The 22544-nt window shown below is 43.7% G+C and overlaps 1 protein-coding gene across 1 annotated transcript in view; it reads right to left on the bottom strand.

Annotated features, from left to right (window-relative positions):
* Positions 1–22059, bottom strand: part of rem2 (RAS (RAD and GEM)-like GTP binding 2) — a 32569-nt gene extending 10510 nt beyond the window's left edge. Inside the window, exons 1-4 of the mRNA XM_079284292.1 lie at positions 21922–22059; positions 19027–19345; positions 17072–17145; positions 1909–2086 (exon numbers count right to left, since the gene is read on the bottom strand). Coding sequence (XP_079140418.1) covers positions 1909–2086; positions 17072–17145; positions 19027–19345; positions 21922–21933 — 583 coding nt within the window. The 5' untranslated portion in view covers positions 21934–22059. The remainder of the gene's footprint in view (positions 1–1908; positions 2087–17071; positions 17146–19026; positions 19346–21921) is intronic.
* Positions 22060–22544: the final 485 nt, after the last annotated feature.

Here is a 22544-nt window from a genome sequence, read left to right as displayed (position 1 = left end):
GAATTATTTTTTACTTTTTTGACATACTGTACTGTGACTTTTTAGTTATACTATACTGGGACTTTGTTATCAGTCTTTCGACATACTATGGGATGACATTTTTCAACAGCTATGCTATACTATGACTTTATTTAATATTCTTGTGATATACTATACAATAACTTTTTTTTAATAAATAGACTGACCTTTTTAAATTATTCTTTTGACTTTTTCATGATTTATTTTCAACATACTGTACTGTGACCTCTTTTGACATACACTAGTGTGACTTTTTTTCAATCAATATTTCGACATACTATGACTTTTTTTGACATACTCTACTATACCAAGGGTCACTAGGTCACTAGGGTCCAAGTCCGGACCCAGACGCCATGGTATCTGGGCCATGGACTTATAACCAATAGATAAGTGAGAATTAGGACATTTTCATGGAGCGCTTCTATTTTGACTGGCGCAGCTTTTCTAGCCTTTACGGCACTCGCTCAGCGGTCCAGGAAACACCAACTAATTACATGCGTTGTAAATCACATTGTTACCTTTTTCAACATACTACACTATGACTTTTTTATCACTTTTTCGAACACACAAAAATATATTTGTAACAAATTTTTTAAAGCTTTTTTCGACATAATATACTTTTTTTTTTTTACTTTTTCCTGACTTTTTCCGACATACTAAACCAGGGGTCTCAAACTCATCTTCACTCCGGGCCACATCAGCATCACGGTTTCCCTCAAAGGGCCGGTTGTAAATGTAAGACTGTGTAAATGTAACTACTCCTAACATATTGGTAAATAACTGTCTCTGCATTTGATTATTGTTTATTCAAGTGTTAAAATATTGTACATGCAGTTATATAAATGTAAAACTATATTTAAGCACATTTCTGTTATTATAACTTAAATCCTTTTAATTTAGGGTCAAGAAACCCACATTACTCTGTCAAAGATCAAACTATTAAAGAAAATATCAAACACAAGTTATTACAATAACTTTGTTCAATGCTTAAAATCCTTTTAAGGGTGCGTTTGCACAATCCCACGTGAAGTGTTTCATGTGTTTTAAAGCCACGTTTAAAGTAGTCTTCAATGTACTCACAATAATATTTCCATGTCAAGTGTACAGTAACCAGCCAAAGAGCTGCTTCTGTGACTGTGTGTTTAAGTATCTCATAATTTTGACTTTCTATCTCATAACTTCGACTTTCTCTCTCATAATTCTGACTTTCTATCATAGTTATGACTTTCTATCTCATAATTCTGACTTTCCATCATAATTCTGACTTTCTATCATAGTTATGACTTTCTGTCTCAGAATTCTGACTTTCTATCATAATTCTGACTTTCTATCTCATAATTCTGACTTTCTATCATAGTTATGACTTTCTGTCTCATAAATTCAACATCAAGTCTAACTTTTACTTTTTTTTCACTTTTTATTTTTTTTGGCTGGCGGATTCGCGGGCCACATAAAATGACGTGGCGGGTCGGTGTCGGCCCGCGGGCCTTGAGTTTGAGACCCCTGTACTATACTGTGACTTTTTTTTGACATACTGTACAATGACATTTTTTCAACATTACTTTTTTCGTCATTTTCCAACATGCTTGACTTTTTAAACATTTTTTGGACATACGATGGCTTTTTGAAGATTTTTTCGACATACTATACGAGGACTTTTTTGACATACTTTGCCGTTACTTTCTAAAGACTTTTTTTGAAAGGACTTTTTTTTTTTTATCATTCTTGCAGCATACATATACATCATTTCTTATGGCATTTTATGATCTGCCATTTTTTCTGACTTTCTTATGCCACTCTATACTCTTCACATCAAACCTATGGTCTCTCTCATCACGAGGAGGAGTCCATAGCTTGACAGACCTGCCATGCCTAGATATGGTTGCTAACCTTCTGCGCTGATTTCACGGGAGCGGACGAGGTCGCTCTTGTTCCCCACCAGGATGATTGGTGTGTGTGGCTGGGACTCCCTGAGAAGGAGGCGGAGCTGGGCAGTGCGGTGGAAACTTCGCCTGTCAGTCACTGAGAAGACCAGGATACACACATCACACTGTAGAGTGGAGAAGTCCTGTGGATACAAAAACACACATGAATAAAACCCCTCAGTGGAGTAGATTAGTACTGCATACATAAAGGAGAGGTCCGATGACAGCTGAACAGGTGTTGGACGTCAGGTTATGCAAGATCATTTTCATGCCAGAGATAAATAACAATTTGTCCTTGAACATGTTCAAAATCAGATTTCCCCTGACCATAAACACATCCCATCGGGGCTTCTTGTCACAGAGGCTCTATTAGCCTGAGTGGCTCTTGCAGCAGCAGCAGCAGCTTTGAACTGCCTCGTCTAGGTCCCTCTTGCGTTCGATCAGACACTTTGGACTGATAGATATACGGGTGTTAAATAGGTCATGGCAAGGTTCTCATGGATGTACCTCAAACAAAATCTCAACTAGTCATCATATCAAGGGAGCATCAAAAGCCAGATTCCTCCGACTCAATCATTTGTTGACCTAATTCTTTATCAAGCAACGGTCGGCTAATTCGATAAGTAATATGAGACGCAGAGCTTTGCCATATGGTTCAGGGTTTAGTGAAATTCCCTGTGGTTGTGAAATGCAATCACATTATGGATTTAAGTCTGACGCCTGTAGTCATGGGGGTTAGGTATATGCACCATTCATGTCTCACGTCATTTTAGCTTTTTAAATGATTCATCATCTTTGTTCAGAATATGGCCGAAGAACAGCAACCTTTTATTTTGTGGTTCCTCGTATTCCCCCTAAAAACAGGTCAAACGACTATGTGTAGTCCAATATGAAAGACGTCGCTCAGGGTGACAGATCCACCGGCAATGATCACACAACTTTACGGTTCCCCTCAGCTCCAGGGAGCGTTGTAGCACCTATCATCTCATTGTTTTGCTTTTTATGGCCCATAATCTGTTGTATCAACCCTGTACCAGGCTGTACTATCTGGACAATTTAGTCAAGTATTTGCCTACTGAAGAGCAGGTATGTCTTTCTGGAGTTGGAGGAGACCAAAAATGAGGTAGAAATTAATTCATTTTATTGAATATTGAACAAACATCTGACATCTGGTTTCGCAAGAACCACGAACCCAAATAAATGCTAAAGTTGTCTGCTGGATGTGTAAATAGGCAACTACCGGCTACATGTTGGGATTACAGCATTCAAATCGTCCAATTACGACTGCTTTACAATTCCCTTAAAGTCACTGCAAAGTTAGATACAGAAATATGTTTCCGCTCTGGTTGACAACATCACATATATCTGCTTGATCCAGAGTCTCAGTGATTCTACTCGGCCTGGAACGCTGCATCAAAAAACATGTCTTTACCTAATCTCCATCCTAACAGTTTTGATTTGGCATCCTCACTATGTTTTTGGTTTACGGTTCTGTTCTTCTGGAATCAGCAGTGCTACTCCAGGCCTGTGGGTGTGAAGAGGTTAAAACAAAAGACATTTTATCTTTAGTCCGAGAAGCACAATCAATACAAACTATTTCTATGTCAAAGACAGAAACCTGAGACCAGGCTCCACAGTATTATGCCAGTCAAAGTCTTGTTCTCTGTGTTTGAAATAGAGACTTATTGTAAAAGAGGTTTCTTGTAGTGAAGCACAGACTGTCACTGTGGACTGCAACTGTTTCAACAAAGTATTTCTGTTCACTGTTTATAGCAAAATACCAGGAAATAAAGTTTATATTACAGTCTTGAGCTCAGAAGATACCCAGAGGGTTGGTACAATTCTATTTGAGGTTTTAATCCATTACTTTCCAACTGTTTTATTTCTAAACACTGCAAATCTCTGACCTACAGAACTGCAAACACAATCACGTTGTATTTCAACTGGAAATAGGCCTCTGGAGCTGGTGACTTCATCAACATGAAAACATGTTATTCCCACTAGATAACCCAACCGGACCGCTAGCTGTGGACTGCATGTTGTCTGTGTGTATGTGCGAGTGCACAGGATGCCCTTGCCCTACATCCACAGCCCCGAAGGAAAATCCCTGCCCTCCGGAGAGTTTCAGACGCCTGAAAAATTCACGTGGTCTCAAGCGGCCAAGTAGTATCGGATCAGACCCCGGAGCAGGAAACTCATGGGGAGCAACCTTGGCACTCTGTTTGACGTAGCACAGGAAAAGACAGGGAGCGGAGAGAGGAGGAGGGCACGGAGCCATTGGCGTGGAAGGCTGCTCCGCCACCTGTCACTGTCTGATTCAGGGATGAGGATGAAGAATGGGAACAACAAGACAGAGAGAGAGAGAGAGAGAGAAAAAATGGAGAGAGACACTAATCTTAGTAAATATAGGAGTACAAACAGAGAGTGGACATCGACTAGGAGTGTGATGGAGCACTTCAGGAGAAAAACTGACCACGTCAATACACCTCTCTATCAAACGGAGGCAGAGCAACTCAGAACAGTGCCAACTCTCCCCCTCCATCTCCCCCTGTCTCTCGATTAAGCAGCTCCTCTCTGTTCACAAAGAGCAGACCATCTGTCAATACCTACTCCCCCTATACGCACACACACACGTACGTGCGCACGCACACACACACACACACACACATTCGCATGGACTAATACACAAAAACAAAAGCCAAGCTGAGAGAATAATATGCAAATCATATGTAAATACACACGGATCAGTGAGCATTCAGGAAAATATCATTTAAATCAACTTAACAACAAAGACGTCATCGGGCTGACGAAGCCATTTCCCCTGAAATGCGTCTGCTTTGTGAGGTTTCACTTGATTGGCATCATCTTTTACACTCACAGCCTTGCTACACTGCCGAGCCAAAAGTGTGTGGACACATATCCGGTCAACATATGTCGGTGTACTTTTAGTCTGTGGCTGTTTTTCGTGGTTTGGTCGAAGCCCCTTTAGTTCTAATTTAGGGAATTTGCTCTTAAAGGCCCTGGGAACCTATATTCTCAAGCATCTTCTTACTATGAGCAATGGGGTCGTACGTAAACACAAGATGTCCGGCCAAAGAGCTTTGCCTGGGCTCTTCTCACTGGTTTGAAGTGGGCGGGACCCGATTGGCAAAAGGTGATGTCACGCACTTCCATAAACCAATCAGGATTTAGCAATATCTGAATCAAAGTGTGATGACAGTTGAAGCCTTGTTTGCTATTTGCTTGTTAACTGACTTAATGATGATACTTTATGTTTTGTATTTTTTGGGACCAAACTTTATACTTGATTGTTGCCCAATTAGCAGTGAATTTCTGATGAAATGGAAGTACTGAAGATGTAATCCATGTTTTCGGCGGCTTTAATGCAAGAGAGCATACAATGATCTTTCTAAAGCAACAGTGTGCTTCCAGATTGAGGTTTTCCAAATGTTGAGGCTGAGCTCCCCATCCTGAGATAATGACACAGCTGAAAGTTAAGAACATTTATATTCAACGCTACAATGTTGGCTCTATATTGAAATTATGAATAAATAATGATGGGCGATTGTTGCTTTGGGCTAAATCCTGGAGTGTGTCTGCCAAATGTCTCACGTCGTTTCACATCATTTGACTGTATATTACCATCTATCTTGCTGATAGCTTTACTTCAATGAAATTCACCACGAGTGCTGAATTGTTGAGGCCATGAACACAAGTTAAACTCAAATATTTGATAAGGACCCCTTACATTTGGTCAACAAAGAACTGTAACAATACCGAGCAGGATAATGACATTACTCTTTATAAATAACCCAAAACATATTTGCCACTTCTGTATATTTTAAACATGCCATTATCGGCGGATAATATACCATGCTGATACATTGGCTGGAGCTCTTCTTTCCACTCTGCTGTAGCTTCTCATTCTGTTAAACACAGTCCACTAGGGCAACAATACACATTATACAAACACACATACACTAACATGCACTCAAAAACACACCCACACCATCGTGCTACAGCCAGACACCACATCAGTGACCATTAACAGTGAGGAAAATGAATCACTTATCAGGCGTCATTTGCATAACTTGCTGTGGCGCCGCGAGCACTCTTAACTATTTCTCCCAGTTGTGAAACAAGGCAGAAAACACAGCATTTGGCCCCATTTTGAGAGAGTGCTTGAGCACATGTGTGTGTGTTCATCCCCCATCATACGACATGCTATTGCATCGATTGGCTCCCAAGCAATTTGCTTTGCAGAACAAGATACATGAGCAAAGCAGCTTCAGGTGCTTAACTTGGAAACACAAAAGGTCAAACACTTCCCCACCTGCTTGCACAAACATCCACAGAGTGCGCTGACGTGCACAGATAAATACAGAGATGCTAATGCTACCACTTTGCTTCATCAAAAGCAGACACGTGCTTTGTGCACATCTGCTTCTTTGGCTTGTGGTCCATCTGTCTTATGCCGTGTTCACACCGGTCGCGTTGATTTTTTGACGCGCGTCGAGATTACATACAAAGTCTATGCACAGACGAGAGACTGGCGCGCCGCGATTTTGCGATGGCGCGGCGCGTTGGACGCGTTATTGCAGTGCGGTGGACGCGGTGGACGCCGCAAAATCGCCAACGCGCGAGTTGAAATTTTTCAACTTCAGCGACATAATCGCGTGACGCTGTGGCGGGATAGCCTATCAGCGTTGAGTTGCTCCCCCTGTCATCACTGGCTTCCTGCCGTTCTTGAATCAGGAAATAAATCCTGTAGCCGTCTGTGTTCACCCAGAGCTCTACGATACCTCATATCAACAGAGACCGGACCAAACTATGTGTACACATGTGTGTGTGTAAACCATACGGTACAAACAATGAATAGACGCTGCCGAGTGCTGGTGGAGCTGCTACGATGTTAGCATAGCCTAGCACCGATCCATCAGAGCTACATTGAGAAGACCAGTAACCTACAAATCGGCATCATTACGTCGTTATTTCGGAGTCCCTTTTTGTCGGAGAAGACAAGTACAAATCGGCATCATTACGTAGTTATTTCGGAGTCCCTTTTTGTCGGTTTATTGCCGTTGAATCACAGCCAAATCAGTTTATTTTGTGTTCCTACAGCTGTAGTAAACAGCGACCGGTGGCTTGCTAGACAGTGAATACAGCTCGATGAAATCCACGGAGCTCCTCTGAACAATATTATGAACCAGACATGACGGCGTTTGGCATTCCGATGTTTGAGGGACTTCCACAACACGTACAAAGCAGCAATTGTCCTTATTCCTTTCACGGTTGACAGCGGAAATAAATGGCGGCCAGGTGAACGGCTTCCAGGACGATAAACCACGCCCCCTCTCCGGCGCTACGAGATTTTGCGGCGTTTGGTGTGAACACGACCGGCGGACCGTTGGACGCGATTGTCCAGTGCGTTGGACGCTTTTTTGCAGTGCGTCAAAAAATCAACGCGACCGGTGTGAACGCAGCATTACTGCCTGTCAGGGGAAAACGAAAGAGCTGGCAGGATCAATAAAGATGCAGGGGTGATGAATGAAGGGAGGGAAAGGGTAGGAAGAGGGGGCAGGAGCGAGAAGAGGAGATGGAAGAGTACCTTGTGTTGGGAACGTAAAGGAGCGTGTTTGGGTTATCAGCGTCGAAGAAACTAAATTCTTGACATCAATAGAATTATTAATGTCAGTAACAATTATGAATGATTGTTAATAATAACGGGGCACCACCCTGCGAACAGGGACCAATAACCAAACGATAACCTAAGTCTCATAATTAGTGTTCACTCACAATGTCAGTAGTCTGAGTACTATTACACATTCAGTGCGAATGTGAAGGGTGAAGTTCGAGCACAGACCACATATACAGTTATTATCACAATACGCATGCACAAAGTAATCACAGACAGCTGCTCTTTAAAATATAACAGAGTTTATTAAGTTCTAATACTAATGATCTAGTCAACTAATATCTAAACTAACAACTATACATTCATGAGCACGCTATCTAAAATCAACAGACCATTGAAAAGAGGGGGGGTGTGTATGAGCAAAGGGGGGGGGGGGAGCGAGGGGACAGCTCAGTGACGTGTGGCGTAGTTGGGACGTGGTGACGTCTCTCATGCGCGAGACCCAAAATGGCGGATAGCCAACGGGAGACCCGGTGTCTACATGTGCCGGTAGCTGTTAAGCACGTAGCTAGATTAGCTCAAAGCTATGTGTGTGTTAGTAAAAGAGAAGGGAAAGGAACCCAAACAAAATGAAATAAAACAAGCGATTACGATCCTCTGCGCCGCGCGCGAGTACTGAAGATTGTTCTCTCAGCCAGGGGAGAGAACAGCGACTCTTTGTCTCAGCCGGCGGTTCTGACCTCCTGAACTGATGAGAAGCAGCTTCGACCTCACTAGGCGGCTCGCTCAACACAGATCACAGTAGCATGGAATACACGCTACTCCTACCCAACCCCTACGATCTCAGCGATCGTTAGTGTCTGCGATTATTAAGCATACACCTCGTTATAAAAATGAACAGTACTTTAAGCACGTAAACAAGACAAAATAAACACAAATGAACTCTCTCTAACTCTGCCCAGAATCGATTCGCCTTACGGTATGATTCAATCGTGGTGATTGAGGGGAGTCTTCTGGGGGGTTTCTCCTGAGCTTCGGTGGGCTCAGCCTGCGGCGTCGGAAGCCGTGTTTCTCTCGGTGGGAGAGGTACGCTGTCGTCTGGAGAAAGGACTTTCGCGTCCTTATGGCCGGAGCAGACGAGGCGCTTGGTGAGGGTGGAGGGTGTGAGCTCTCTCTCTCTCTTTCTGAAGAAGTCTTGTCTCTTCACTTCTGCAGGATTAAAAGGGTTCGCTTCGTGGATGCGAACAAAGATAAAATAGACAGTTTGGTGGATTCGGCCAGCGAATATAAACTGTTAAACCTAGGATTTTGGTTAAAAAGAGAAGCAACGTTGATGCGCGCCTCCTGCGATCCCGGAGGGGATCGGTGGAAAAAGCATTGAGATGGGAGCTGCAGGTAGTTTTGTAGAACAGTTGCTGAACCACAGGGGTCCTGGTGCTGTCTTGGCTCTCAGCCAATGAGATTGCAGCGGTGCATTCAGGTGACTTCAGGAGCCCATAGTTTTTTTGGGGGGGAAATTCACACCCTAATGTGAAATTCCTTCAGAGGAGGTTTGGTGCTCATCAAACCACAATCAGGATGAAACCTTTGCTTGCAAAAGGGAAGGCCTGACTCTCTTTGTTCACAGCACATGTTGAAGCCATATGGTCAGACCCCAACACTTGCTCAGATCGCTAAGTCAAAATCTGATAAGAGGATGACGAAGCTTACTGGAGATGGAATGCTGAGTTCGTGGTTTTGTTATTTTTTCTCTTGCTGACTTTCTTTTGCACAGAGACAACGCTTCCCTAAGGGAATTTATTACAGAAGCCATCTGGCCTGCACTGGCTAGGCCACAAACATACACACAAACAAACACAAACACACACACACACATGTATAAACACTGCGTAAGCCAAGCACCAATGACCACGAATGACCACATTATCACCGAATGCAGCTTACATCACAGCACAGACATGGTGAACCATGTGTAGACTGTTGCATGCCATGACCACACACACACACACACACACACGCACACACACACAGGAGGGTGGTTTAGGGAGTGTCCCTGCGTGACCCAGATTCAGGTTTTAATATGACGGCATGTGGAGCCTGCAGCCTGCTAAAGTGATCATTAGCAAGCCCTGAATCCCTACCGGTTTCAGGGATGCTGTTCTGTAGTTGACCTCTGACCCCAAGACAGGTCCACGTAAACATTACGATAACAGACGACCGAACGCAAAAGCACGAAACAAGAAACAGCAACTTTAGGAATGAACTGGCAAGGGGTGAAAGAAAATGGACTCGTTAAATATGTGAAAAACTGATGAGAGAAGTAGGAACAGGTGAGCAGGTGGGTGGGGGGGACGGGACTGCAGGTAACTGCAGGGCTGATGAGAGCCGAGGGAACAGCTGAGTAGACGGGTGGGGCAGTCATGCGACCGGGGAAAAGAGAGAGGGCACCTGGCGGACGGATGGTAAAAGGGCAATGAAGGGTCCTTGGGGTAAGCTTCACCATTAGCTACCATGCTAGACAGCTAGCTTACTAATGTCAATTTCATCTCACGCTAATGTTTGTTAGCAAGAACGCATGTCCTTATTAGTAACGCAAAGTTAAAGGCTACTTCAGAGATACCGTCAGGGCAATTGAAATTGAAAAATGAAGTATGTGTAGCGATGTCAAACAACTTCAGCTGTCTAGCACGTAAACTAGCTAGCTAGCTAGCCGACAGGGTCAGTGAAGCGTTGCATCATATTTCGGTGATGGGACACTAACTCTACTGTGCTCTTAACTCGATTTGAGTCTGTTTATAACTTGCCACAGTACACATGAAATTATGCATTTTTTTATTTTTTTTATTGGATTATTGATAAAATTATGAACGAGCTGTATTGTCAGTTCAAATGTGCCTCTTCTGTCTTTTCTGTAAAGACAATCAAAGCTTTCTGTGAATTTATCAGCTTGTGCCGTCCACCTGATTGAGAAAGCTTCATTAAAAAAATGTAATAGGATTTTGATATTTATCCCTGAAATACAATGCAGCGTGAAGCTTTTCCATTTCTGTATTTTGGTTCACAGTATTCCACACAAGCAAATTGAGCAGTGACTCCCAGCGGAGGCTAAAACAAACAGAACTGTTAAGGTATAATAGCTTATGTGGATTAGGGCAACAAAGGAGAAACTGTAAATCGTGCAGAACGACTCTCATAAGGCTGCAGAACAGCAAAACAGGCAACAGAAGACTGTCCTGGGAAGAAACGCCCTGGGGACAACGCCAAAATCTGTCTCTGTTCCAAGAACTGGATGGTGGGACAATGTTTTTCTTCCCTCCTAATCGAGCAAAAGAATGTGGTCAAGCAGCAATTATCTTCTTCCAAATGACATCCTGCTTTAACACAACAAACAATTCTGTCCTCAGGGGGCAGCAGCAAATTCTCCTCACGCTGATGAACACACACGTATACATCACTGGCATGTACAGGCCTCAGGCTGCACCTTTTGGTTGTCTTTGATAGATATTTTTTATTTCAAGCTGTCAAATAATAATGGGAACTCCTAGACTGGCTCGAGTTTAAAATATCTACCGACACACGCGCAGACACAGAGGCTGATAAACACACATTACAAAAAAAAAAGGGTGAGAGGGCCCCTCTGGTCCTCAGTGACCTCCATATCCCACTTGGTTCCCCTACATACAGAAGCCAGACCCGGCTGTTTAAGAGATACATTACACAACCGACATCAGTCGGCGAACGGCAGCATGGGCCGGGTAGGTCAAGGCCATGTATGTCAGTGTTTCTATTTTGGGCCCATAGATAACTTATTTAAAGCATCCAACCCCACGTGACGGCAACAACACTCACAACGTCCCAGTGTCTGGCTGAGCAGACTCTCAGCCTTCTGTGTGTGTGTGTGTGTGTGTGTGTGTGTGTGTGTGTGTGTGTGTGTGTGTGTGTGTGTGTGTGTGTGTGTGTGTGTGTATTTCACACATTTGACCAAAGCCGATGCGGCGCATGCACGTAAACACACAGTCCACATATGTTTGGCAAGCTCTACCTGCGGTTTGTTGTGCGCCGCTCTCGTTGTGCACTGCAGTTGGGCAGATTACAGCACCAGCTAGACCAGGGGTGTCAAACATACGGCCCGCGGGCCGGATCCGGCCCGCCACGTCATTTTATGTGGCCCGCGAATCTGTCAGATTAAAATGATTAATTATGACACTTGAATAAACAATAATCAAATGCAGAGACAGTTATTTACCAATATGTTAGGAGTAGTTACATTTACACCGTCTTACATTTACAACCGGCCCTTTGAGGGTGAAAATGAGTTTGACACCCCTGCTCTACACCCTCCCATACAGTAGGTGGCGGTATGCAGTTGTGGTTGGTTTGTGATCCAATAAAGACACAGCTGAAGAAGAAGACTAATCAACGCATCAATTGGATACATCCTGAGCTCAATAGGCTTCGGCTAACGACAACAACTACTCCTTTGAATACGGAAAAGCGGAAAACTAATCAATCACTTGAGACATTTCTTTATTAATATTATGAACTCACTACAGAAGCCCCCGTTGTTTCAGGCTGGGTTATAGAGCTTCTGAGAGGGACACGCACCTGGAGTCCTGGTTGGAAAACTACAACGGTGAAGGAGCGCGTGGTAATGTCAAAGACATGGCTTTGAGAAATGTTACTTGTAACCTCTTATGTACAGTCTATGCTTGTATGCATGCTGATCACAACTGTGTCCATTAGTATGGGATTTACATATTCTAGGCAAAATAATAATGTTAGTTTCTGATAATATGTGCTTGGTATGTCTAATAATCTTGTTTACATTTGGAAACCAGACTGTGTTTATAATGATTTCTCATTTTTCGGTTTGTATTGCCCGTTTTAAAATGATTTGAAAAGGTAAAAAGGACTGGGTGGACTACCATCTGTCTGATATAACTGATTAAATAAATCAAGTCATTTTGAGACATAAATAACCTTATTATGAAATGACCACATGGTCAAGTATATTTTTGTATGCTACTGTGACTTCAATAAATGAAATGTACTGAGTGTTCTCTCTTTTTTTGTTCAGAACTTAAAAGCAAAATGAATACAAGTCTCAAGTGAACTGATAGAAAGGAAAAAGTATATGTTCCTGGCCAAGGGGACAGCAGAACGTAATATAAATCAAAAACAGCGGATAAATGCATTTTACAGGACAGGTGGCAACATATGGCCCATCATGATGATTTAGTCTGAATCTACTGCATGTTAATCGTGTGGCCTACATAACCTCACTGATAATGATATCATTGGTTAGTAACTGAGTTTAGAGCAGTGGTCCCCAACCACCGGTACCGGGCCGCACAGGAAGAATACAAATTATATTATTTCCGTTTTATTGATTATCAGAGTCTGAAGGAAGTTTTATTTTGAAAAATAACCGGATTCTCTCGGAATTCCATCCGCCTGTACCTCGTGACACATGTCAAGATGCGATATCTCGGTCACAACTCTGCGGGTGTTTTGGATTAAAATGGAGGCTGAATATCCTGAGATCGCCACTAAAGCACTGAAAACCCTGCTTCCATTTCACACTTCCTCTTTGTGAAGCGGGATGTTCTGCAGTGACAGCAATCCAAACAAAATGACGGAGTAGACGGGACATCAGGAACAGACTTCGGGTGTCATTGTCTCCCGTTACCCCCAGATGGGACCGTCTCGTTGCAGAGAAACAAGCTCAGGGCTGCCACTGATTCAGCGTCATTGTGAGGAGTATTTATTTATGCATTTTGTTTTCATGACGATCGTATCATTTTATTTCGTCGTGTTTTTCCGCCACACCTTGAAGGCCGGTCCGTGAAAATATTGTCTTACATGAAACCGGTCCGTGGTGCAAAAAAGGTTGGGGACCTGTGGGGTAGAGTATCAGGTGCACCTCGGTTGGCAGTGCAGATTGTCTGGGGAGGGACAACAGCACAGCCAAAATATACAGCCGACACGTCGGAAAAAGTCATAGCAGTCTCATGTAAATTGTGTAATCTTTTCTTCCAATCAGAGCAGTGAAATGTGCCACCCAAACAAAAAATAATTTATAGAAAGACTTATTATTATTTGTCTTAACTATTATCCACCAAATAATTCAGTTCAGAACAGTTTCAAGGTCTTAAATCCATCAATTGCCGAATTCCCAAACTCAGGTGCAGGTGAGATTTGGGTGTGGCTGTAATTACCATACAGTACACGGGATGCAACATATTAGCGTTTGAATATGAATTTGCAAACATAGACATCTTAACAATGTCAAAAGGATCATTGTGGAGTTACTTGCAACAGCTTCAACTTTTGTTGTGACTTGTTGCATCTATGATTTAAAATATCTGCAAAGCAATAGACTCAATTATTTTTTTTAATATACAGTGTCTTGGTGAAGGTCTATCATCTGGCAAATTGGCTTTTCAACCTCACTTCAGGCTTCCGGTGTGTCCGATAGGCTGCTGTGGTAAGATACTCCCACCAAACTCCTGTCGTGTAAACCAGTAGCATATCTGACCTGTAACTTTGGATTCAGAATAGACTTTGTCCGTCAGCATTTTTCATAATTGAGTTGAGTATGTTTGGTGCCACTATAATAATTTGAGGATTACCAAATCCCTCCTTGAATATCAAATTGTTAGCATTGATTATTTACTGAGAGTAAAGTACAGTAAAACTTAGAGCTTTGCATAGAGGAGTGATATTTTGAAATATCGTATTTATAATCATACAGTTGTAAAATAATTAACTAACTGTGTAAAATGTTGGGATTTACTCTAACCTCCTACATCAGGACAGTGTTTTCATGCTCTCATTCACTCACTCTCTGTGGATCATCGTTATATCTGGACACTGGTCTTGCCTATCACGTAGTTGTGACATATGCAAGAGTACGTTCCGCGGTTGTCCTGATCGTGACAGTGAGCGTGACCTGTTGGGGAGAGACGGTCACGTATCTCGCCGAGAGTCGGAGGAGAGTCCTGCACGGTGACATGTCGCTGTGTTGGGCTGCTGTTTCAGTCGTATCAAAAGGGGATGGCCAGTCTTCAAATCATGTGCCAACATGCGTTAGTGTACTTCCGGTGTCCGATGTACGATGACGGGGTAATATACTCTCACCAAACTCCTGTCGTGTGAACCAGTAGCATATCTGACCTGTAACTTTGGATTCAGAATAGACTTTGTCCGTTAGCACTTTTCGTAATTTAGCTTAGTATGTTTGGTGCCACTATTGTCACGGCTCCGCTGTGACCTCAGCTTGTCTCTCCTCTGTTGTCTGTCTGTGTGTGTGTGTGTGTGTGTGGCTTGAGCGCGGCTGCAATCATCCGGCACCTGGGCTCATCTCCTCACCTGACAACAATTAGACCTTCATCACCTTCAGTTCAAATACCCCGGCTTCCTGCAACCTCCATCGCCAGATTGTTCCTTCAACTCAGTGGTAGCTACACCTCGGCCCCTTTGAGTTTAAATCTTCTCTTAGGGAAAGTTAGCCTCTTTGACATTTTAACTAACTTGTGTTTTCCCTCTGCCTCAGCGAGTCCCGTGCCACGTCGCCGCCCAGACGCCGCCGCACACACCCCCTCGCTGCTCCACCTGCATGCTCCACAGACAAGCCAAATAAAACCCTTTTTCTCACCTACTCTGCTGTCCCGGTGTCTGCGTTTGGGTCCAGAATAAACCGACCATAACAACTATAATAATTTAAGGATTACCAAATCCCTCCTTGAATATCAAATTGTTGGCATTGTTTATTTACTGAGAGTAAAGTACAGTAAAACTTAGAGAGCTTTGCTTATAGGAGGGATATTTTGAAATATAGTATCTATAATCATACAGTTGTAAAATAATTAACTAACTGTGTAAAATGTTGGGATTTACAGTTATTTACCAATATGGTCGGAGTAGTTACATTTACACAGTCTTACATTTACAACCGGCCCTTTGAGGGCGACCGTGATGCTGATGTGGCCCGGAGTGAAGATGAGTTTGAGACCCCTGAGCTAGACCTTCATGTGTCAATCAGCTGTGAGTCGAGCCAAGAGAGCACTTAAAGGAACAATCACTGAGTGTGAATGTAACAGTTTTTTAAAATCTTTTTTCGCAGTTTGTAACGCAAGGCACCGATGAGGCGCTGTCCGGGCTGGCCAGTGAACATAAGAAGCCCCACAGCCAACAGCATCGGATGCTGACTGTTCGAGCATAGTCTCATGCGCGAGTGAGTGATTAAGTCAGTTTTCTATGTGCGTAGTGTACGTGTGTGTGTCTCTGCATGTTGCTATGGTAACTTGGGTGTAGGTTGTGGTGCACCATGGAGAACACTTGCAGCCCGGCCTCATGGGACTGGCGGGTAACGTTGTGCCAGTTCGAGGCCACCACGTGCGTTAGTCAGCTGGACAACATCTGTCTGCACACCTCACTCTCTGTGCAAGTTTCTATGTCCGTGTGTGTATATATGTGTCTTTTATCAATGGGCATCGCCACAAATAAAGCAAAGAAACATGAGCATGAATTGGCGGATGATTCGGGACGCCGTCCAGTCCTCTCAACCCCACCCCCCACCCACTGCTGACGGCCTTGGAGTTCTTCCAAGCTTCCCTGCTAGCCTGGGTCTGTTGCTTCAGCCTTAATGCTCTGCCTCGTATTAACACGCACAGAATAACACATGTAATTATCTCGAGATTTATCCACCACAGAAAAGAGCCAGTGGAGAGAGGCGAGCAAGCGTCACGAACAAAAGCCAAGAAATGATCTAGCGGTCGGTGTAGTGCCCCAGAGCGAGGTGTAGCTGCGTGTGAATAATTGAAGCTTACGGGGAGAGCCCCTGAAGGCCGAGTGGACATCTGGAAAAAGATGCATTTGACATGATCCAACCTACACTCTAATCAGAGTGTTCAACCGTTCCATCTCATTGTGAATAGGTATTCATGACGGCATGCTGTTGGATTTGGCAAACAATGTAATCAGTGTGACGAGGAGCTTCATGACAAGATGTTGTTTGTCTCTGCCTGCTGCAGCTGAAGTTCTTCCTGCTCAAAAGCCATCGCCACAGGGTCATATTAACTCACTCACGCTGTTCCGCTCAGTGGATGGAGCAATGTACGGTACAGTAAGCCCTCACTGAAATGTTCTTGTTCACTGAAAGATTTCAATTGAAACAAGCAAGGTTAAGATGAGAGTGATTTCCACTTTTCCGAACGAGAACTTCAAAAAAAAGCTTGAGTACAATGGGCACAACTGCTCCTGTAGGATTCTCTGCAATGTGTAGCACACAGACACACACATGAAAGCTCCAACATACGCACACTCTCTTTACACACAAATAATGTGCCCATCACAGAACTCTAACAACCCAACGAATGTCAAAGCAGGAGAAGTTAATGGTGGCTTTGAGAGAAGGCACATTGAGAGCAAAAAAGACTAAATTGTTCAAGATTAAGGAGACTGAGGTGGATGCTGACAGTCAGTAACTCACCTGTTTCCAGTTGTCGAAAATGATGAGTTTGCTGTCCTCGTCGTCGACTGTCACTGAGCACTCGAAGCCCTCACCTGCAAGCAAACACCCATGTCACACACATCAGCACGCAGAGCGTAGTGATGAACACCACTGGCATGAAGTAGTAGGAGTACGATATACATATATATATATATATTGACGGTATGCATTGTGGAGTCTAAATGAATTGCAATATTAACTAAAGAGAAATGGCTCAACTGCTGCCTGAAAATGTTGACAAATGAAAATGTCCTTGACCTACTCGAGACACCTTGAAGCAGTTTAAAGATGTTGAAAGTGTGTTATGTGGCCATGTTTGGAAAGTGTTACTGCAACCCGTTTCAGACATCTGCTCCGTATCTTTATGAGGACATTTATTTCTAGATATTTTTGAGTTATTTTTCTTATGGTCAACAAATCCCATGAAAAGAAAACCAACAACGTTTTAGTCTATTTTTCAGATGTCCCTAACCTAGTCACTCAGTTTGCACAGAATGTTTTTTTTTATCATTCAAAAAAAGCTTGACACTTTAGGTTGAAGCAAAGGTGACTCAAACAGGACTGAAAAGTATCGTTGTTGGGGACTATTTTTAGCTCCTCAACTATTTTAACATACATTTAGTTTAATGTCAAGTTTTTAGTGGATGCGGGGTTAACTCAAAATCATCTGCAGTGTCCGGAACAGGAACCTTTCAGCAATGGTGTGGCTCGGTGACATGTTTTACGACATATCAGGCTTTAACTACACAAACGATGCTCGTCAATAGGATCCATTTTTCATTGGTTGTGGCTTTTGCATGGGATTTGTTGACAACATGAACAACAATATAGACGTAGAAAATGCTTCCATTAGCTGCATTTTACCGGTAAATTGCAAAGAAAATCTCTTCTTACGAAGTAAAAAAAGGTAAAACCTTAAAAATGGTTGTTGACCATTTGACTGTTGTGATACAACCAGAGAAAATAAACGACAAATGAATGAATTAATTAATTAAATAGGTGTTTTACACGTTGAAATTTTGACGTGGAGCTCATCGAATAATTTAGCACTTTGTTCAAATTTGCAATGAGAAAGGGGAATGCCATCGTGGAAACACAGTGTACAAGCTTCTTGGATGGAAGTGCTTTTTCTAGACTCTTTTTGCATGACTCCAAGTGTACAACATGGGCAGCAATGAATACTGTATGGCGTGAGTCAGGGGGCAAGTCAGCTCTATGCATGAGGGCGAGCAGTCGTCTCTCGGTGACACCGACTCATGGACGAGCGGGTCGAGGACCAGGTCTGATTACCCTGTGTAGCAGTGAGCTGTGTAACAGACAGACCACCGTGACCAACAGAGGCCACAGCGCGTCTGATTTCAGAAGCTTCAAAGGGAAACAAACCCAAAGGAGAAATACCTCATTCACTTTCTTTTCTTTTTCGATACCCCTCTCGTATCTGTTTGTTAAATGAATAAAAACAGCTAGCAGCTGGTTAGCTTAGCACATAACCCCCATAGAACAGCTGTTTTCTGTTCAATTAATTGTTCGTTTTTTAATTCGTAAAATGTAGAAGTGTTAGTACGCAGACTGCTTTATCTTTGGATGGAGCCAGTCTGTTTCCCCCCTGTTTCCAGTCTTTATGCTAAGCTAAGCTAACCAATTGCTACCTCCAGGTTCATATTTAGCCTACAGACATGAGAGTGGGATCAATCTTTTCATCTAACTTTTGGCAAGGAATTGTGGTCGTTTTCACTCACACTTATCGTCTGAATAGAACTTTTCTAAAGTTAACCCTTAAATCCTAAAACGGATTTAAAAAGGTTTGCCAGGTGCACACACACACACACACACACACACACACACACACACACACACACACACACACACACACACACACACACACACACACACACACACACACACTCTCCACCAATCCCTATCCAAATCTTTACCACATGTCTCAGAGTCTATGGAGAGGGATCTGTCCGATTGCCCGGCCAGAGATAAGGCCAGCGAGGACTTGCCCACGCCGTTCTGTCCCAGTAGCACTATCTTCAATGCCCCGCCGTGGCTGTGGTAAGCCAACTGGCCGGCTGCCGATTGGCCGATAGAAGCATCCCGAGTCACCCCCGTGTCACCGACAGGCTCCTCAATGCCCGGGATCCAATCACAGTCCTCAGATACGGCCTCTTCCCTCCGCAGCTGGTGCTTGAGAGGCAGGGGTGTGCTTCCACGCCGGAGGGGGGGCGCCATGGTGAGAAACATACGGTACTAGAATTACATTGAGAGAGAAAACCAAAAAACAGGTGTGTAAGTCGAGGACAGTTCTTACAAATAGTCCAAGAGGTGCACACATGCTGCAGATTTACATGTGCAGTAAGACCGTCTATTCTGGTAAATGTTATCGCTGAAGAATGGGGGAAGGGTGTTCCCCCTGTTTGTTGCCTGTGTGTGTAAAGAGGACAGAGGTGATAACAGCGGAGGTGAGTCAAAGGGAACCTACACAAGGAGGAGGGAGACGGGTGGGAGGTGTGTGTGTGTGGGGGGGGGCAGGACGAGCTGCTGACAGACTGACAGAAGATAAGAAGATGCTAAAGGACAGCAGGTTGAAAAGGACACAGAGCGAGAGGGGAAGGAGAGAAAGGGGAAGAGGTACTTAATAAAGAAAGAAACACAAGGGAGGGCTGATGGAGGACAGCTGATGGAGGACAGCTGATGGAGGACAGCTGATGGAGGACAGCTGTGTATAATCAGGGCTGCCGGGTGACTACACATTGTGACCTCCGCATTAATTCACACAGAAATGGGTCAGAAACATAAAGTCTTCATCCTTAGTCATTGTTAAAAATAAAAAATAAAAAAGGGAAAGCTGTCAACCCTTTTCTCTGGAACACTAGTTTGGCTGAGAAAAGTGTGCCCGTGCATGTGCATAACAGTGAGTGTTTGTAGCCACAGCAGGTCAACCATAAGACAACCCTCATCAATATTAATACAGCAATTAATCTAGCTCCAGCGCCCCTGGACTTCCACGGCCCAGCGTCTGCCTTTGGCAAAGATAAGTATGCTGTATTGGCACTTAATTAAAGGGTATTGACACAATAACAGGAGCACATTCGAGGATAATGCAAACCAATTCAGCACAAGAATAGAGGAAAGTCTGGCAGATAACAATAACCTGAATGAACACGTCTCTCTGGCACAGTGTCAACATTTAGAGATTCATGTACGTAGACTGCATGAAGTGCATTATAATTTTCAATATACTTTAAATAGCAGTGGAACATTTGTTCACTACATCTGTGTAGTACAGTACAGTACATTGCAGTATAATATAGTGTAGTTTAGTTTGTATAGTATAGTACAGTGTGATGTAGTGTAGTATAATACAGTACCGTAACGTATTGTGTAATGAAGTATAGTGTTAGTATTTCATGAAGTATTGTAGTTGTGTACAATTGTAGCTTATATGTTGTAGAATGTGGGGACATGGTGCAATATAGTGTAATGCAGTGTAGTATTGTACTGTATAGTGAAGTAGTTTAGTATGGTATACTGCTATATAGTATAGTGTAATGTAGTCTGATGAAGTAGCACAGTATCGTGTAGTGTAGTGTCTGAGTACTATCAGTTTGTGTGAGTTGTACTTTTCATAAATGTTTGTTTTTCTAATGAGCAATAATGAGGCTATTTATGTGCAAGAGAATTCATTGAAAATATATGTTTAAAAGGCAGTCACTTTGGAAGGAGAAGGGTAACATCCGCGATTAAACTGTGTTCAACAAACATTCAGTTTGTAGTTATTCTATTTGGCTGATTTAAGTGTAGTTGTGAAAGAGATTTCCTGCAATATAGTGTGGCGCTGTGTAATGTATTGTGAGCTAGTATAATACAGTAGAATAGAAGGCTGTAGTATGGTGTAGTATATAGTATGGTAAAATATAGAATAGTACAGTATAGTAAAGTATATGTATAATATAGTAAAGTGTAATGTAGTATAGTATAGTATAACATTGTGTAGTGTATTGTTGTACAGTACAGTACAGTGTACTTTCATACGGTACAGTATAATAATGACTTTGTCGTATGCAGTTGAGGTGTGGCTCCCTGTGACAGTAACGCGCTTACACACACCCCCCCAAACATCACTCACACAGGTTCACTCGGGTAGCTCAATTAGGTTAATTGAGCGCACGAATCAATTAAGCACGGTCTTTATCGCCAGCGGTGCTCAGGGCAGCCACGCGCGCACAGGATGAGCGCGGGCTGAGCCAGCGTGGCAAGGGTTAATCTCCTTCTCTAGCCAGGCTGTGGGGAAACTAGGTCAAACAACAAACAGTGCACAATACAACATGAATACTCCGGGCAATGTTGTCATCCTCCCGTCGTCACAGCCCAATTCCGCTGTCTGCTGCTTCTTTTCCAGCTGCAGCCCAGAGTTACGTCTGGTGTAGGTCCATTCTTCCGAACCACGTTTCGTGTACGGTTCGTTATAATTCAGTTTGTGATTAAATGCCATAAGATAAAGACAGATACAGAGCATATAGAGCGTAGAAATACTATGAAGTCCATATGGAGGACCACAGACACGCTGAAGGTCTAGAGTAGAAAACGCTCCAAATTTAAAACCGACTTTCCACATACAGAGTTAGTGTGACGGGGAGAAAGTGTGTTGCATAAAAAAAACAAGGGTTAGATCTCGTGTTAGTCTCTCAAATACACATTAGAGCGTGTGTGTCTATGTGTGTGTGAGGGGGGGGGGGGGGGTTCTGTAGCCTACCTGGTGTGTGCGCGTGTAGTCTAGGCTATTGTGCAGAGCGCACGAGGTGGGAAAGCAGGCTTCGCCTTACCTGGTCCGCCATGGTTATCAATAAGTCTTCTCTTTATGGAACAGCTGATGTCGTTACAAACCGCCTCGGCCGCCCGGTTCAGGTCATCTGCGCCGGGTGCGGACCCAGCATCGCGTTCACAGCGGCGGTTACAGGCGGCGCACAAAAGAGAAGCGCCACATCTCATTTGACAGGATGATGTTCTTCATACCCCGCGGCGCGTAAAAATCCTCCTCTGGTGCCTGGAAGGTAGAGGTGTATTGGCGCATGGACGGCTGGGGTAGGGGGCAGCCGGCTGGAGGAGCCGATCAAGAGGCTACACCTGCGTCTCCGTTCGGAATAAGAAGCGAGTTAGAAAGAAAGCCATCAGCACAACGGCGCACCCCCTCTTGTCCTTTTGGCGTCCCAACGACCAGCAGCGACTGCGCTCCCCTCCCCACCTTCAGTGAGTACCTGCATATCTCTCTCTCTCTCTCTCTCTCTCTCTCTCTCTCTCTCTCTCTCTCTCTCTCTCTCTCTCTCTCTCTCTCTCTCTCTCTCTCTCTCTCTCTCTCTCTCTCTCTCTCATGCAAAGGGTGTAATGGGGGGTGGGGGGCGCGTCAGGCCAGCTCAGGTGCGCGGTCTCCTTCACAACATGTGCCTCG

The sequence above is a fragment of the Melanostigma gelatinosum genome (genome assembly GCF_949748355.1).
Source record: "Melanostigma gelatinosum genome assembly, chromosome: 15".
In the NCBI taxonomy this organism is placed as follows: domain Eukaryota; kingdom Metazoa; phylum Chordata; class Actinopteri; order Perciformes; family Zoarcidae; genus Melanostigma; species Melanostigma gelatinosum.
Note: the sequence above shows the minus strand (reverse complement) of the source record. Positions and strands in the feature narration are given on the sequence as shown.